The 19,625-nt window shown below is 33.5% G+C and overlaps 1 protein-coding gene across 1 annotated transcript in view; it reads left to right on the plus strand.

Annotated features, from left to right (window-relative positions):
* LOC113378676 (mucin-5AC-like) overlaps nt 1-19,155 on the plus strand; it is a 33,702-nt gene extending 14,547 nt beyond the window's left edge. Inside the window, exons 6-12 of the mRNA XM_026619232.1 lie at nt 602-789; nt 2,166-2,288; nt 9,617-9,832; nt 11,868-11,932; nt 15,157-15,381; nt 15,574-16,517; nt 18,743-19,155. Coding sequence (XP_026475017.1) covers nt 602-789; nt 2,166-2,288; nt 9,617-9,832; nt 11,868-11,932; nt 15,157-15,381; nt 15,574-16,517; nt 18,743-19,155 — 2,174 coding nt within the window. The remainder of the gene's footprint in view (nt 1-601; nt 790-2,165; nt 2,289-9,616; nt 9,833-11,867; nt 11,933-15,156; nt 15,382-15,573; nt 16,518-18,742) is intronic.
* The last annotated feature ends 470 nt before the right edge of the window (nt 19,156-19,625 follow it).

Below are 19,625 nucleotides of genomic sequence, written 5' to 3' on the forward strand. Positions count from 1 at the left end.
TTTAAGTTTGAGTAGTAGAAGTTACTTCTTCAAGAAGAAGTCACACTGATTTAAATTAATATATACACTGGTATAAAAATCTAAATTAATATATACAAAACATTTCTTTCAGACTTCTATTGAGAGATATAAAATTCTATTGAACCGATATGATTTCAAAAATCAAAACGCTTTCATCTATCTTTTATATTTGGCTATATTTGTCATTTTCCATTTATACAGCGAAAACCGACTTTTTTCACTAAAAAACCGGTTTTTGAATCCCATAATTTTCCGAAAAAACCGGTTTTTAAAACCGGTTTTTGAAAACCGACAAACCCTAGTGAATACTCAATAGAAAACGACAGAAATTATAAGATTTTGATTATTATGCAGAAGAACTACTAGATCGGAGACCTTGTGTTTTTAATTTTTTTTTCAATTCTTTGCCATCTGATCCTCAATTTTGACAGACATTTTCTTTATCTTTGTGGACCAGTGTAATGATTGAAAAATCTTGAAACATGCTGTGATGCTCTGCCTGGTCTGTTCAGTAACGGTGCTGAGCAACTCGCTGGGTCGTACAGCAGTGTCTTGTATATAATTACTTTTAACTTTGTAGATTATTTCGATCCTAATAATTTCATGTTATGCGATAATCCCGATTTGAATCCTCTCGACTATTGTCGCCCGTACGACTGTATGAAGCGATATTGCGGCTACAGGAGTTTCTTCGACAAAAACACGGGGCGCTGCTCGAGGATCCCGCACTGTATCTCCACCTCCAAGGAGGAGGACTTGCCAAATTATGTGAGTGAGACATAGACCTTATTAACTTCCCGAAGGAGAAGTTTGTTTTTATCAAAAAATCCAATTCGCTAATTTTATGTTTTCTCGAAATTTCAAGCCATTCTGAATCGAATGAGACCTAAGGAAAAAGTATGTGCGAAATTTTACTTCCACGTTTTTGTCCACAATATTGAATCAATTTTAAAAATTCAACTAGTGAGGCGCATGGTATCGTGCCTTAAGGCAAATTGCTGGAACTTCCCGTACTAAAAATTATTTTTTTTTTAAAAGATTAACATTTTTGAAAAAAATTACTCTAAAAAAATTAGATTTTTAGAAACTATAAATTTTTGACAAAAATTTACTTTTTTTTTGAAAAAAAAAGACTTCTTGAAGAAAGGTGTATTTTGAAATAATTTGAAAATTCTAAACTTGTTTTCAAAGCAATCGTACTGCTTTAACTGCATAGAGACGAAATATCGAAGCGCGTAAGCGCCGCTTCACATAGTAACCCATAGGATTGTAAACAAGATTTATACTTATTGTTAAAATCTCTATAAAATATCTGATAATTTGATGTGCATATGTCTAATGATCATTTTTGACCGCCAAATGGCATTTTTTTTCTTTTTAAAATGATTTATGAATTATTAAAATCGGACGCTTCGTTCTCTTAAAAACTGGGTTACCGTTTTTGGCATTTTTTGCCCCGTATCTTCGGAACGGCTAGACCTTCCTTCGCCAAAAACTAATCAGCACGTGTCCTTATTAATACGAATCGAATGCTTTTTGAATTATTTAAATCGGTTGATGGGTGTTACCGAAATCGTCGACAAAAATTTTGTTTCCGAACACACACACAACATTTTACTGGTATTAACAAGATGAAGAATTGGTCAAATTTTCATGAAGGCAGGTCTAGCGGTTTCGGAGATCTAATGAAAAAAGTGAAAAAAATGCCATTCGGCGGTTAAAAATGATCATTAGACATATGCACATCAAATTATCAGAGATTTTAACAATAAGTATAAATTTTGTTCACATTCCTATGGGTTCCGTACCAATGTTTACGCGTTAGAGGGAGACGCGGCGCTTACGCGCTTCAATATTTCGTCTTTATGCAGTTAAAGCAGTACGATTGCTTTGAAAAAAGTTCAGAATTTCAAAAAAAATTCGAAATAAATGATTTAAAATAGAATGATTTAATATGGTTTGAAATTCTATTAAAAGTTTTAAATCATTGATCAACTTTTATTGATTATTATTATTGATTATTTTTAATTACTCGAATTTTGAATTGCGGTACGGGAAGTTCCAGCAATTTGCCTTAAGGCACGATGCCTTAATTGCCTTAAGACAGAATTTCACTTACAGCTAGTTATTTCTATTACCTACAGGTTTATCACCCCGATACAAACGTTTGTGCATCAGTCAAACCTAACCTAACGCAAGATGATGTGAGGGCAATGCTTATGGAGACACACCTTACGATCAATATGACACGGACAGATCCTTATATGGTAATTATTGATTGTGATGGACCAATATGAATATTCGGTCACTATTTGGTATTCGGCATCTTTTTTGATATTCGGCCGAATACCGAATAATGAAAATCAAAGGAGTAGCCGCCGCCGTTCAGCGACGTGTTGTTTGTGTTTCATCTTTTATGCGATAAAGAGCAATGGATCTATATTTATCGACCGATTCTGCCGTATAATAGACCAAAGTTATGGCAAAGCCATGTTGTGAAGAACTTTCCATACTAAATATTAACAAAAGCCATGTGGTTGCTGGGCAGTCAAGCGTATTTTTCAGGTTGTCAAATAGAAAACCTAACCTAGAAACCGCACAAATGCCAAAAAAAACAATGTAGATAACAGGGTTTTTTTGACTCAGGTTCATAACATACGAGTGACGTTGCAGTTTATGTGTAAAACGGCTGAATGCACAGCAAATACATGACATTTTGACAGTATTCAGTATGATTCAGTAGCATAATGTATGGAAGTTGGAGCTTAACATGGCCTTGCCATAACATTTATCTGTTGTGCGGCAGAATCGGTCCCTTAGTTTATGTAATATGATATAAAGTAATAAATTCGTTATTTTAAGCTTTATCGGCTTTGAAGATTATAAACGAACACGTGAAAAACTATTTTCTGAATATTCAAAGAATACGTTATTGTTATAGGTTTGTTATTTAATATGAATCATTTACAAGTTACACACGTGTGCTGTATCAAAATACAATAAAATCATTAATTGTATTCGAAATGGAAACAATATTTTCGATCAGTTTTTATTTATTTTATTATGATAAGCTTTTTTTAATAATAATAATACATAAGAAATGATACAGTGTTTATAAAAGAAAATATTACAACTTTATAAAAAAAATAATGAAAATATACTAATAAATCTATTTACCATGTTACAAGTATGTATTCGCTATTCGGCCAAATAGTGTATATGAAGCCAAATTTTCCAAATTAGAAGTAACCGAATAGTTGTTGCAAGTTGCAAGCATAGGATTAAAATTCGAATATACATGTAGCGGCTTACTAATATAACAACTGCAAATAGTAATTATATTAATACAAACGAGTTTAGGCGCCAAAACCTGCCGAATAGTTGCCGAATATTCGGTATTCGGTCTCTGGAGCATGCCGAATATTCGGTATTCGGCATTATGCCGAATATACTATTTGTTGCAAGCCTAATGAAAATCTTTAACGAGTTAGATAATTTTTTTGCAGTTATCAATGTCCGCTGCAGCCCGAGGTTATTTGCATACTTCATTATATATCCCTTTTTAAAATTCGTTTGTTTCCCTTCGGCTTTTTTCCTTTTAAAGATTATCTTTGCTTATAAAATTGATACAGGCTTATAGCACGCGAGTAAAAATGCTCGAAGGATGTATAAATTTTGGATTATAGAAATGTAATAATATATATTTTCAAGAAAATATTATGTGTTATCAGTAGAGACGTTTCGCTGGAGAAGAATGCGTTGACATACGTGTATATTTTTTTTACTAACTTTTTATTATCTTTTATTTTAATAATGGGCTTGTTGTGTTAAAGGCTAAGTTACCTGTATTAGTTCAGAGATTAGAGATATCGACTATTAATCAGAGGTTCCAGGTTTGATACTGGCCTCGGACAGCTTGACGTCAAGCAGTTACGACTTCTGTTTTCATTCGAAAATATAGATAGTATTGCTATCATAGAAATATCTTTTCATGTGGAAATAACCTTTTGTCGGCGTTGATGTATCAATAAAAAAATTATCAGTGAGTTGCCATCTATGAAAAAACACGTTGCTTAAAAATTCAGTACTAAAGCTCATAGGATAAGGAATCCTAAGATCCTCTAAAGCAAAATAAAATTCTTAATTATTTTTCACTAATTAATTAATTAGTGTAATTCCTTTTGATAAAAGTTTTACAAATAATTTCTCGTATCGGAAAAAATAGACAATTTGAAAATGCCATCGATTTTTTTGAAAATGTTGAAACCCATTTAACATTTACTGTCGAAAATATGGAAGGCATTTGTTTAAACTAGGCGCAAAATGCCCGCCGAATAGTTGCCTAATATTCGGTATTCGGTCTTTGGAGCAAAACTCATATTAAAAAACCCAAAGTGAATCTGCCTTCCCAAAAACTTTGCACATCACCCCATCAATAGGAATCGAATGTTTTTTGAATCATTCAAGTCGGTTGATCCACGCTCTCGGAAACGTCGATAAAAATTTGTATCCGCACATATATACACACACATACTGTAATTATGTTACGTAGTTATGAAATATGTTATTGAAACTCTGTTTTGAATAACTCAGGTTGTTGGGTTATAATTTAATCCTTGTAGCTGTGGACTGTATTAAACACTGATTTGTTTGTATATTATGTATTTGTTGCAATTCTAATTACAATCACTGATTTGTTACTAAGTTATAATGAAAGAAGATATATTTATTTATTATTTATTATACATGTTGTTAAGCGGACTTTACTTTTAGAATGAACAACTAGTTCAATTAAAACACTCCGCTACTCCCTCCACCAGGTGTAGCAACCATCCCGTGTAAAAGCTCGATGCCATGAAGATTGTCACCTTCATGGCCAATATAATAAAACGAAAATACGTCCGAACACATACATCAGTTTTTCCTAAGGTATGCCAATCTTTGAAATGTAAAGATATAGCAATCCCAAAAAATCGAAAATATTTTTTTTTGCATAACTTACCCTAAGAGAAGTTAAAAATCGTTTTCATTTATGAAAATGGATAGTTTGCGCTGGTGTTCAGAACCATGATGTGCTTACTTATGAGTACATATAGATGAATTAAAAACGCCTCGAAAACGTAAATCTAGAACATAAAAAGTCCCGGCAAAGATATAAAATTCCCCAATTGACATCTAAATCTTTGCAACTCCAATAAACAAAAATTGATGGTGTTCCGTTTCCACCATCTGCTTTTCGCGAGCCGAACATGTCATTAAGACAATAATAATTCGGTCGCAAACATTAACTCGATTATTTTGCATTGAAAATAAGACACGCGACACGACGATAAAAATAAGAATGAACAAAAATTATAAAATAAAAGCATATGATAACGAATCTCTGAATTTCAAAATGAACATATTAAAGGGTAAAACAGTATGTTGTGAAGGGCCATAGACATGGAGTCCGTAGGGCTGATATACTCATTCAAGATAACAATTACCATAAGTCATGACTTCATTATTATTTTTCTAATAATTATCACAAATATAGATTATTCTTTATATCTGGGTGAGATTAGTCTAAATTAATTTAGGGACCGATTCCGCTGCATAACAGACCAATGTTATGGCAAGGCTTTGTTATGAAGAACTTTCTATACTAATATTGACAAAAGCCATATGGTTGCTGTGCAGTCAGACTTTTTTCTCAGGTTGTCAGATAAAAAACATAACCTACAAACCGCACAAATGTCTAAAAACTATCTTAGATAACAGGGTCTTTCTGACCCAGCTTCATAACATACGCGTGACGTTGCAGTTTATGTGTCAAACGCCTGAATGCACAGCAAATACATGACATTTTAGCAGTATTCAGTATGATTCAGTAGCATAATGTATGGAAGTTGGAACGCAACATGGCCTTGCCATAACATTTGTCTGTTGTGAGGCAGAATCGATTCCTTAATCTAATAATTCAGGCAATATGTAGGGTAGAGTGGGGTTTAAAGGTCCACGGGTAAAAGGGTTCACCACCGATATCTCAAAAATCAGTAAAGTTACAAATTTTTTAACAACAATATTTAAAAGTAGAGTTTTCTTTTATTGTCACTTGTTTTGGTTGTGAGCACTGTTATTTAGTTTACGAGACCTGAATATAATGTTTAAGTATACGTTATTTAATTGTTTTAAAATGTATTGTTGATTTTAAGTTAGATTCAACCGTTTTTTTATGTAACCTCTATAAATGCTTAGGGTGGGGTAAAAAGGACCAAGTAAACCTTTACCCTGGCAAAAGTGTAAAGAATAAAAAATGGAAAATAAAACAGTAATTTAAGTTAAAAAAACAATTTTACAAGAGATAAATTAAATAAATAGTTAGTTCAAGTATGCTGATGAATATATCTGACAAAATACTAGATCAAGGTTGTATACAGTGTTATCTTTGTAAAAAATGTACCCATGAAATTTATGTTTTGCATTGGTTGAATGATGCTATTATTTTGTAAAATTCCTCTGAAATTAAAATAAGACATTGGACTTGTTTACCTTCTGGCTATTTTCATTTTAGCTTCTTTGGGGTAAAAAGGACCAGGTACTAATTTTTGAAAAACAGCAAAAAAAAACATTTCTACAGTGAAGAATTAGCTGGGAGTTTTACTGAACATAGTCAGATAGTTGCTTGTTTGACATGCGTTATTTGTAGTGATACAATTGGTTTGGTTTTCAGAATTCAGTTGCCCAAAGTCAAATTTGACCTTTACTCCCCCTTCTTACCCTATGTCTATTACCCTGAGTAAATATTTCCACCGATCGCCACATTAAATTCCCGCTTTTTATTTCTCCAAAACGATCCGTTTCGAATGTAATTGATGCGGCGCAGCGAATTCCAAAATTATTAATTGAAGCAAAAATATTGCGTGACGTCTTTTTTTTTGCTGCGGCAACTGCTTCTACCTTTTCTACATGACTACCGAGCGCGGCGGCGACTCGATGTTAATACATGTATTTAAAATAAATGGAACCGAGGGCGGAAGAAATTATGCTGATGCGGAAGATACCGGATTAGATAAAAGATTTTCTTATACTGACCTTATACTAAGGTTATGAATTTGATTTTTAATCATTATTCTTGTAAGGGATGAAATAAATAATATTTGAGCTGTACACTGTTGTGTAATGTTGCCTTGCAGTTGCAGCGGAGATTTATTCGAGGAAAAACACTTTAAGTCCTTACAGACTAATAGACAAACTTTATTAACTTTAATTACAGTAATAGTTGGAGTTGAAGACTAGTTGTAAGTGGAATTCTGTCTTGAGGCAATTAAGGCACCGTGCCTTAAGGCAAATTGCTGGAACTTTCCGTACCAAAAATTATTATTTTTTTAAAAACGATTAACATTTTTGAAAAAATTTTACTTCGAAAAAATTAGATTTTTGAGAAACTATAAACTTGACAAAAAATTACTTTTTAAAAAAAAATTTTTTTTTGAAACCAAAATTTTTTTGAAAAGAAAAATGTTTTCTTCATTTTGACATATTTTGGAAATTCTGAACTTTTTTTCAAAGCAATCGTACTGCTTGAACTGCATAGAGACGAAATGTCAAAGCGCGTAAGTGCCGCGCCGCCGTCTAACGGAAAAGCATTGGTACGAAACCCATAGAAATGATCATTTTTAACCGCCAAATCGCTTTTTTTTTCTTTTTTCATTAGATCTCCGAAACCGCTAGACCTGCCTTTATGAAAATTTGAGCAATTCTTTATCTTGTCAATACAAGTAAAATGTTTTTTAAATTATCCAAATCGGACGCTCCGTTCTCTTAAAAACTGAGTTACCGTTTTCGGCACTTTTTGCCCCGTATCTTCGAAACGGCTAGACCTGCCTTCGCCAAAAACTAATCAGCACGTCTCCTTATCAATACGAATCGAATGTTTTTTGAATTATTCAAATCGGTTGATCCGTGTTCCCGAAATCGTCGACGAAAATTTGTATCCGCACATACATACTGTTAGGATTTTTGCTTTAGCGAAGGAGGTATTTATTGAAGAAAACTATCAACTTTCACAAAGATATATTTCAGACAAACAACATTATATTTAATATATGATTAATGCGTTCAAATGTATGCCACTGAGGTTAGGAACAGAGTGCCGGCCTTCACGTCATCCTAGAGGCTCCCGTTCGAGCCGGAAATATTGCCCATAGAGCTCAAATATAGAGCGGTATCCTGAAGGGTTGTAGTTCACGTATTCCATAGAGTGACGGTAGAGTCCGGTTCCATAGAGTCCGGTACAGCAAAGTGTTGAATATAAGGGTGCTGACACACAACACCATAGAGGGATGATGAGTCCATAGAGCATAGATAAGTGAATAATTAAATATAAGGGTGCTGGCGCACAACAATACACACACGTACATACATACATACATACACACACACACACACATCCATTTTTTCTAAGGTATGCCAAAATGTTCAAAAACCTCTGAAACGTAGAGATATATAAAAATTTTCATTTTCGATTTTTTTGCGATTACTATAACTTGCCCTACGGGAAGTTAAATATCTAATTTTTCAAAAAGGTCAAATTTTATTCAAAAATTTCAAAATTTTCATGAATCTATTTTTTTCAAAGTTCTAAAAATTTTTTTTTAACTTCCCGTAGGGTAAGTTATAGTAATCGCAAAAAAAATCGAAATTAAAAATTTTTATATATCTTTACGTTTAAGAGGTTTCTGAATATTTCGGCATACCTTAGAAAAATTGTATGTATGTGTGTGTGTATGTGTGTGCGTGTGTGTATGTGTGCGCGAATACAAATTTTCGTCGACGATTTCGGGAACACAGATGAAGCGATTTGAATAATTCGATTCAAATTGATAAGGAGACATGCTGATTAGTTTTTGGCGGAGGCAGATCTAGCCGTTCCGAAGATATAGGGCAAAAAGTGGCAAAAACGGTAACTCAATTTTTAAGAGAACGGAGCGTCCGATTTGAATAATTCAAAAAACATTTTACTTGTATCGCAAGATGAAGAACTGATCAAATTTTCAAGAAGGCGAGTCGAGCGGTTTCAGAGATCTAGTAAAAAAAGTAAAAAAAAATGCCATCTGGCGGTCAAAAATGATCATTAGACATATGCACATGAAATTATCAGATATTTTATAGAGATTTTAACAATAAGTATAAATTTTGTTTACATTCCTATGGGTTCCGTACCAGTATTTATCCGTTAGACGGCGGCGCGGCGCTTACGCGCTTCGATATTTTGTCTCTATCAGTTATCATATTTCGTTCAGTTAAAGCAGTACGATTGCTTTGAAAAAAAGTTCAGAATTTCCAAAATATTTCAAAATAAATTTTTTTTCAAAAAGTCTTTTTTTCTCAAAAAATAAGTAAATTTTTGTCAAAAATTTATAGTTTCTCAAAAATCTAATTTATTCAGAGTAATTTTTTTTCAAAAATGTTAATCTCTTAAAAAAAATTTTTTTTTGGTTCCTGCTGTCAGGCACGATGCCAGGCACTACTTGTATAATATTCATAACATTAACAATGCTCTAATTACTCGACCTTTAATTACAAAATCACATGTATTAATGAATTTTTCCAGAGTGTAGTATGTCACCATGGCGTATTCAATAACAAGAGCGGCGGCTGCGATTGCGATCCGGGCTACGAGGCTCTTCCATTCGATCGGGAGTATGTAGGCATGGGCGTAGGGGTCGTGCACTTGTGCACCGCTCCCAACAGGGGTTGGAAACACCTCAGTGATGCGGAGCTGCGTACTCGGATGGCTGCGATATTTGTATCCTTTAATAAAATATTGGTAGTATCGATGATTTTTCTGGATTGCCAATTTTTAAGGTCGCGGTTAGGAAATACCTCTTTTGTTTGTTTTTTCACATGCTACCTTTAACCCGTAGGGTGAGTTATATAATAGAGGAAAGTCACCAAATATGGAATAACATTTTGTTTTTGGGATATAAAAAAGACTTCATATTAATCAAATCAGTTTAATGTTTTTACCAATCAGGCATACATTTATATGTAGTAATTAACAGCCTTTAATCAAATATATTAGTTATCAAATTGAAATCTAACACATAACACAATATCACGAATAAGTAACCAAATATGGAATAGAAAGCCATATATGGAATATAAGCAGGGCCGGATTTAGAAATTTGGCGCCCTGGGGCACTGACAAAAATGCCGCCTCATCCCTGACATTTTACTTAAATAGTTTTTATATATATTTTTTTAAAAATTAAAATAACTATTTGATTGCAGAAAATGTATTACGCATTACATACTATAAATAGTGGTGCTTGGCATCGTCTCTTATGGCAAAGTGCTGCAACTTTCCGTATCGAAAACTGAAAAAAAATTGACTTTTCAAAAAATTTGTGTTTTTATATTTTGAAATATGTTAAAAATTTTGTACTTTTTTAAAGCAATCGAGCTCCTTCAGCTGCGCAGACACAAAATACAGAAGCGTGTAAGCGCTGTTACAGAACCCATAGAAATGTATACAAAATTTATACTTATCATTAAAATATCTGATAATTTGATGTGCATGTGTCTAATAATCACTTTTGATCGCCAAATGCTTCTTTTCCAATTTTGTTTATTGGATCACCGAAACCGCTAGACGTGCCTTCCACAAATTTGAGCAGTTCTTCATTTTGTCAATACATGTACATTTTTTAATGACATTGGACGCTCCGTTTCTCAATAACTGAATTATCATTTTTGTAATTCTGGCCCGAATCTTCGAAACATTTGGACCTGCCTTGGCCAATAATTAAATAACACGTCTTCTTATCAATTGGAATCGAATCATTCAAATCGGTTGATCCGTGTTCTCGAAATCGACTTGAATAATTAAAAAAATATTAGATTTGTATTGATGGAGAGACGTTCTGATTAGTTTTTGGCACAGAAAGGTCCAGCCGTTTCAAGAAATGGTAATTCCGTCTCCGAAACAGCTATGCAGCGCGCTGAACTTCTTTCAGCGCTTTGAAAAAAGTGCATAACTTTCTTCACGACAACAAAACAAAACGCCCCTGCTACACGTGAAGCGTTTTGCGCAACTGACTCGATGGTGTGAGTGCGATAGTTAGTAGACTGAATGAAACAAAAGATTTTTTTTTAATATTTTTAACAGCAATCAGAACTTTACGTCCTATGAGCTGTTGGGCTGAAACTTCTCCTTACTTCGTATTTTTTAGATAGTAACCCAATGGTTAATCCATCCATATTTGATGATTTTTGTTATTAGAATTAATCTAATAAGGCTGACTTTCTATTGGTGCAGCAATGCCGAGGAAGGGCTAATTTCATTTGGAAATATATTGCTATCTATATTTCCAAGCAAACAAAAGATGGTCGAGTATTGCGTTTATTACTTATAGGATAAATTAGGATATTTCATATTAGGATACTATTCCATATTTGGTGACTTTCCTCTAATCACAAAAAATCTAAAATTTGTTTTTATATTTTTACGTTTCTAAACCTTCTGAACATTTTGGCCTATTTTAGAAATGCCAAAATGTTCAGAAACCTTTGAAAAGTAAAGATATGCATAAATTTTAATTTTTATTTTTTTTGAGGTTACTATAATTTACCCTACGGAAAGTTAGTTATTAGTTTTTTTATATAATTATCAGGATTAGCACTTTCGCATTCTATAAATTTTAGATTTTAGAGCAAAATTTGGATAAAACTAATTTCAAGAAAATTCAAATGATTTACAATAAAATAAAAAATTTAAATTTATATATGAAAATTGTCACAATTCAAATCGGATATTTAATTTAAAAAAAAATGTATATTTTTCCGATTTTTGGTTCCAAAAGGCAATGGGTGTCATTTGCGCATTGCTCATCGTATTGTGTACCGTCTGCATGGATTGTATTAATAGGTAAATCTACCAATTGCCAACTCGTTTAATTTATTAATTAATTTAATATGCAAATTTTTTTTTATTATCATTTAAGGAATAAATGATTCCGTTTCGTTCGTTCGTATCGCATGCAACATATATATTGAGTTAAATGCATAAATTTTTTGCTATTAGCAATTCTAAGACATTTTGCGTTATTATTTATACATGGCCGACTGCTTCTTGGCCGAAACTTAATTAACAATAAGGACAGGCCCGTATTTAAGGACCCCCGGGGAGAAAATTCATATTTGAAATATTTATTATTAATTATTTAATTGATATTAAATTATTATATATAAGTTATTTGTTCGCAACAATTTGATTTGTTTGGGTCTAATAGGAAAATTGAATAACGTTTTTCATTTCTATGCTCAATATAAATATTAGGGTTAAATTATGCTTTAATATTAACGTACAATTAACAACTAAATAAAACTATAAATATACGTAGTACGTGAAAAATCAAAATTGGTGATATTTTAAATCAACCCCTTTTTTAATTTTTATTTACCAATATTTAATCCAAATATAAAATAAAAAAGAGTGAGCGTAAGGTTCACACGCGATTGAAGTAAAACTTATTTGCTACTGTACAAGACGGCATTTAATTAAAAATAAATCATATAACAATTTTAAATAATGTTCATTAGTAATATGGTAACACTCGCGATGCACACATTTATTAGTGTCAACCATTATACACATTTATATAATGATAAATTATAAATTATATATTTATAATAGCATTAAAAATTTGTATAATATTTAAAAACAATAATGCAGTTAAAGTCATACTTCAAATATGACATGATCGGTTTGTCATTGTAATTAGCATTTAGAACTTGAACCTTCATCAGAGAAAAGTAGGAATTGCTGATTAATAAATTCTAAACAAATATTGTTTTCGCAACATCACTCATCATGTAACTTGTATTTTTTTATTTTTTACTGCGAGTGCTATACTATTTCAATATTCATTTAATTACTATGTTATTCTATTTCTATATTTTATAATTATTGAATATTTTTTCTAAATGCGGTCCTGTCAGTTCACTTGTAGCTTTTAAACTAAGCAAGACAAGGCAAGAATGTTATTAAGAGACTCATGTTATTTTTTTGTATTATTATTAAATTACTGAACGCTCCACAGAGATGGTAATGGATACAACTTAATTAATTAGATTAAAGATTAAATATTATTTTAATAATTTTCATACATTTCTCATAGTATTTATATTACACAATAAGTAGAGGTTGTCAAATTTAATATGATGGTGATGGAATTATTGATTTAGGCGTTGATTTGATCTAATCGTAAGGATATTAAGGACATTTAGTGGACAATTGGTGAATAAAATACTGTTTTTAAATTATTTAAATTAATTATTATTATTGGTATTCTGCTCGATTGCAGATTAACAGTGTCAGAGGACGACATTTAATTTACCCGTCTTTGATTTGTTAATCACTTTTTACTCTTAAAACTTCTGTTTTTATGCTACAATGTCTTGTGCTCGACTTTTAATTCTCTGTATTCTATCTTTATTATCTTATCTGTTGGCATAAGTAGTTCTCTCGTAAGTAGTTGGCATAAGTAGTTATCTCGTTTCTCCTTTTTCTTCCATGACAATGTGACAATCATTTCCCAATATGGGTTGATTCCAGTTTTCTTCCCTTTTCTCAATCATTATATCCAGTAGATGTAATTTAACTTTTGGCAGTAGTTTTTTATTTGTTACCTTGCTGGTCCATTTATCTTTTTCATAATTATCCAGAATCACATATTGAAGCCCTTGAAGTCTATTTTATTGATTTATCATGGAGTTCATGTCTTTAATTTGCACAGATATTTATTTCAAGTATAGCATTATATAAGTTTATACTATAAATTAAGGTCCAGTTCACTCATCTCATCTTTTTGATATATTTGGTTCCCAATTGAGTTCTTTTTCTAAGTCCATATTCAATTTGCTCGTTAACTTGCAGATACAGTTTCCTTATAGGAGAGGAAGGATTCCATTTTATTTTGTTTCTTTTGTCTCGGGCAGTGTCCGTTCTTAGTTACATTGCTTCCCTAAAATTGGAAATGATCCACATCTTCCATATCTTGTCAATGTTGATCTCCAATTCCTACCATTTTCTCCTGTCAGCAATTTGGTTCCCGTTTTTGATAATACTACTGGATCATCCACATACTTTATTGCGATGTTTTTTCTGTTTGCAATCGAAAAATTTACAGTTTTTTTGAATGTTTGACTCATTGATCACTCATCAAAATATTTGCCCATCTTTACGTATCAAAATTTCCTGTACATTTTGCAATACCTTAGAAAAAAATGGATGGGTGTGTATAGTATGTGTTGTATATGTATACAATTTTTCGTTCACGCAACATTCGATTCGTATTGACAGCGAGACGTACTGATTACATTTTTGCTACGGCAGGACCAACGGTTTCGGAGATGCAGAAAAAATGCCATTTGGTGGTCAAAAATGATGATTACAGTCAACAATAATGTTGATTCATATACAGATAGAATTATAGGTAGGTAGTGAGACAGGTGGACAGGTACATAGGTACATGTAGAAAGGTACAGGAGGAGAGGTATATAGATAGACAGGTATATTAGAAATGAATAATAAAGTCAGGTAAGCAGTGGACAGTTGACCTGATAGACAAGTAGACAAATAGGCATAAACTAGTAAAAGGACATATAGTAAGACTGACTGGTAGACAGAAATGCAGACAGGCAAACACGCGAGCAGGTAGTTAGATAAACAGTTGGGAAAGTAGACCATATATAACTCAGGATTTTTGATTAAATCGATTATTCAGACTTATCGGCAAGTTCATGCGAGTTTATACATAGCAAAATGCTACTTACAAACTTATTTATTTTGGTAGTACTGCCCTAGGGCAGGTCCGCAAGTTGAGTTAAACTCCAACTTGATTCAGGTGACAACATTGTGATAGATTTTCCATAGCCATTAAAAACATATTTTTGATCTATATTTTCAAGTGTAAATGAACATCGGTGCTGCCAGGATGTCGGGTTGTCCAGAGTGGTTTGAACTCACGACCCCGTCCACCATTACATTATAGAACACCCATATTACCTTATCATCACAGCCAACAATTCTGATAATTTCACATATTATTCGAACTTGATTAAATTACTTATCTAATTATTATTTTATAGCTACGGCGAGCGTTCATCATGCGATTTTTCGGTATGCCAAGAAGAAGAAGAACTGCCTGTAGATTGCGAAGTAGAATGCGAAGCTGAATGCGAACTTGTATGTCCAACTGAACCTGCACCTGAATGCGTACCTGAATGCGCCGACGAATTGTCAGTTTCGGCAGATTCTTGTGGAGACTATGCAACGTTTGCGAGGAGATACACATTAACCGATAATATTTACAGGTAAGCAATAAGCATTATTAATGACAATAAATTTTTTTGTATATATATATATATATATATGTGTGTGTGTGTGTGTGTGTGTGTTTATGTGTGTAATTGTTATGCATTCATAAACCATACGAGAAGTTAAATATTAGATTTAATTTAATTTTTTACTTGATGATGATTTATATCTATTTTATTTATCTAAAGAGACGGTACGCCCGAAGCGATAATGGCCGATGAAACGACTCCGTTGATTGGGGCGATGGGGCGCGCTCCTTCGCTCGCCATCAGCGAGTTACGTGGGGGAGCACAGCAAGACAGCTTTGAGTCGGCCGCGATCCCGCTTCCGGGCCCGCCAACCACCACGCTTCCGGTCCCGTACCCGATCCCGCTTCCGGGCCCGCCAACCACCACGCTTCCGGGCCCGCCAACCACCACGCTTCCGGTCCCGTACCCGATCCCGCTTCCGGGCCCGCGCTCGATTCCGATCCCGCTCTCAGGCCCGATTCCTTTGCCGGCCCTGCCCCCAATACCTGACTCGACCCGCAAATCGGCTCGAAGCCAAGTTCTAGCACCGTACGGCACCGAAGCCCTAGCCCCGATCGGAAACCAAGACCAAGCCTCGATAAGAACTCAAGACCTAACTTCGATAGGAACCCAAGACCGATTCTCGATAATAACCCTAAACCCAAGCCTAGACTCAGCTCCGATGGAAACCCGAGCCGTAGTCCCGATGGGATATCAAGCCATAGCTCCGATGGAAACCCGAGCCGCAGTCCCGATTGGAATTCAAGCCATAGCCACGATGAAGACCAAAGCCCTATCCCCGATGGGAAGCCAATCCTTAGCTCCTAGGACCCAAACCCTATCCACGACGCAAACCCAAACCAAAGTCATAAAGAGGATCAGAAACCAAGCCCAGGCGCGGAACCAAGGACAAGCCCAGTCGCGGACCCAAGATCCAGCCCAGTCGCGGACTCAAGCTCCATCCACGTCGCGGGCCAAAGCCCCAGCCCGTGACCCGACGCGGAGCCAAGCTCACTCTGACCCGACCTCGGCCCGAACCCCGGTCTGGCCCTCAAACCGAGTCCCGGTTCCGGACAAGATCATAGAACCGTCCAAGTCACTTCGAGAACCGGACGACGAAAGCGGTATGTGAATTGAGAATTCATATTTTGCATGTTCCATTTATAATTGTTGATTGGTTGGCTGGTTCTTCGCTTACTATACACATAGTTTATTAACTTTCCGTGGAGTAAGTTATTGTAATTGTCCAAAAATCGAAATTGAAAATTTTTACATTTGAATTTGAAAAAAAAAATTGGAGCTTTATGGAACTTTTTTTGGCGATATATATCATGATCTTATAAAACTTACTGAAATATTACGGTCTTACGATAAGTGGTTTTAATTTTTAAAATTCATCAAAGTTTGAGAAAATTAATTATTATTATTATTATTATTATTAAGATAAAATTAGACGATTTACTTGGTATACCGATAGAGTACTTGGTCTTGATGAACATACTAAACCATTAAAGTCTTACGGAAACTGGTTCAATTATAAAAATTACTGATTTGTGAAAATTTGCTTCTAGAAAATACTCCGAGATACCGTATTCGTTCATTTTTAATTATGTGTAATAAATCCACTCGGAATACTTTTAATCACTTATAAATTAATTTATTTTTTATTGATTAAGTAGATTATTTACACATATTGGAAAGTTCATGTAACTTACCTCAAGGCAAAATACTAATACCAGTTTTATTTTATACTAGTTGACCCGGAAAACGTTGTTTTGCTTAGTAAGGTATATTCTAAACAATTCTAGAGAATTAAAATTATTAATACTTTAAGGATGTGTTGTTTGAATGCTATATACAATGAAGTATTATAAAAACTATAAACCCCTTTAATTTGTCTATATTTTGTCAATACAATCAAACTGGAAGATTTATACACTTTCTATAGAAAACATGGTATAATCCAATCCAAGTCTGTTTTGGTCTTTCGACTTATTGATTACGTTTCAAGTTTTTCAGATTCCTTTTGGATTCTGGATTTTGTGTATAATTGTAAATAATAGAAAATGAATTAAGTATTTCTTCTTTGACCTGCTTTTTGGAAAGTTTCAAGTAACATTCGATGAATCAAAGTAAATTTAAAACCATAACAATTATATCGCAACAAATAACACATATCAAACGAACAATTATCTGACTACGTTCAGTAAACTGCCTCCCACTTCATCATTGTAGAAATGTGCTTTTTTGATGTTTTTCAAAATTTGTTATCCAGACTTTTCTACCATATAGGCGAAGTAACTTGAAACGGACAGGTGGAAAAAAGGTTTAAAACCTTATTATAATTTTAAAGGTATTTTACAAAATAATTACATTTTTAACTAATGCTGAAAAACTACCAACGGAAGAAAATACTTTTATTATGGATTTTCAAAGATTACCGTTTATCTCCCCCATTTCAAAGATTACCGCTTTCAAATAAAGGTTGTAGCTGGTTATACATCTTTTTTCCTCTACTTTCAAATATTGTTGTTAAATAATGCTTAACTTTACTGATTTTTGACACATTGGTGGTGGACCTTTTTAACCCCGGACCTTCATATATTACTATCTATTTTTCAATAAATTCTGGGAAATTATAACTGGGAAAATGTTATTCGACAAAATGTCCATTTGATCGATACCAAATTTAAGTTCTGAATTTAAATAACATAAATAAAAAATAATATAACATAGAAAATGTTTTATAAATACCAATGAGTATATAATTATACAAATGAGATCTTTCAGAGCACCGTGTTTGAGAAAAATATGCCAAAAAGTGCATTTTCATATTAACATTTCAAAAAGGTTGATATTTTGAGTTTCTGGTAACACTTGAGGCCCGTTTAATAACGTTTTTGTGTACAAATAAACTACAAACAAAAGAATTTACTACAATTTAATCATTATTAAATAATATTCACGTAAGACATCCTATCAAACGTATTTGAACATCATCTGTCAAAAACCTTTGACACTTGCCACCGTCCATTGTTTTATTTAAATTGCGCTTCTACAAAAATTTTCAAATTAAAAATGTAAAGTTTCTGCGCGATTTTGAAATAATATCTCACCTTTTGGACTTTCCCTGGATTGGCACGAATTTCTCAAGACTAAGAATGGCCAAATCGGTTTAGCCGTTTTCGAGTTTTACTTAGACATTTGAAAGAGAGCTCCATTTGTATATATAAGATTTACAAATTGACCAAAATACATAGCTGGTTCTGTCTTTAAAAAAAAAAGTATTAATGTCATCTTTTTGTTTATGTTTGCAGTTAAGATTGTTAATAATGATATTGATTTTTAGAACTAACTGAGACATCATCTGATCTATCATCCTCAATATCAAGTGACGAGAGCGATGACAATCGGTCGCTATTCAAAGATAGCGCTGACGGTCCTTCTGGTTCCGATGGCGAAGTAGATCCTCCACCATCTCGTGTAAAGAGAGTCTCCACCATAGCTACTTCAACCGTCAGATCTTCGACGCCGTCGTCCAGTGAGCAGACCTCAAGAACTGATTATGACATCATGGATGGGTCATGGAATGATAATGATGCGGCACCTTCCGGGTATCTTTATGATGATGGTAATCTGAGTAGTGATGCTGTTGATATCGTATATAGTGGTGATGATAGTGATGACGAAGTGTCGTCTATGGTGTCAGATTCTATTGACACTTCTTCGAATCCGACGTCAACACCCCATAACAGCGATTAGATGATAAAATTATGAAAGAAATTTAATGTTTATTCAATGATTCTAATATAATGATTTACCCAATAAAATTATTTTATTTTTCAGAAGAAGATTTTCAGAATATCCGACTTGCTAATTTTATGTTTTCTCGACATTTTAAGTCATGTCCAATCGTTTGAGACCGATAAAAAAAATATATGTACGTGAGTGTATTGAAATGTAATGCTGGTTGGTTGGTAACGCGGTTGGTATTGACCTCCTTGTCAATACAGCCTTGCCGAGAGGTGGTTATAGTAAAAGTAGGCCTCGGATGCCTTGAGCTCTTAATAAAGATATTGGCTGAAATATCTTGTCACTTCTAAGAAACAACACTGATTGACTACTTTTAACTATACTTTATTAGAACCCACTTACAACGATTAACTATTATTTTATTAACGACTAATACCGCGACTCTGGCTAATCGCACAATTCCATACTTTATATATCCA

The sequence above is a fragment of the Ctenocephalides felis genome, unplaced genomic scaffold (assembly GCF_003426905.1).
Source record: "Ctenocephalides felis isolate EL2017-DRISC unplaced genomic scaffold, ASM342690v1 CF-g0.4_SCAFFOLD_01886, whole genome shotgun sequence".
In the NCBI taxonomy this organism is placed as follows: Eukaryota; Metazoa; Arthropoda; class Insecta; order Siphonaptera; family Pulicidae; genus Ctenocephalides; species Ctenocephalides felis.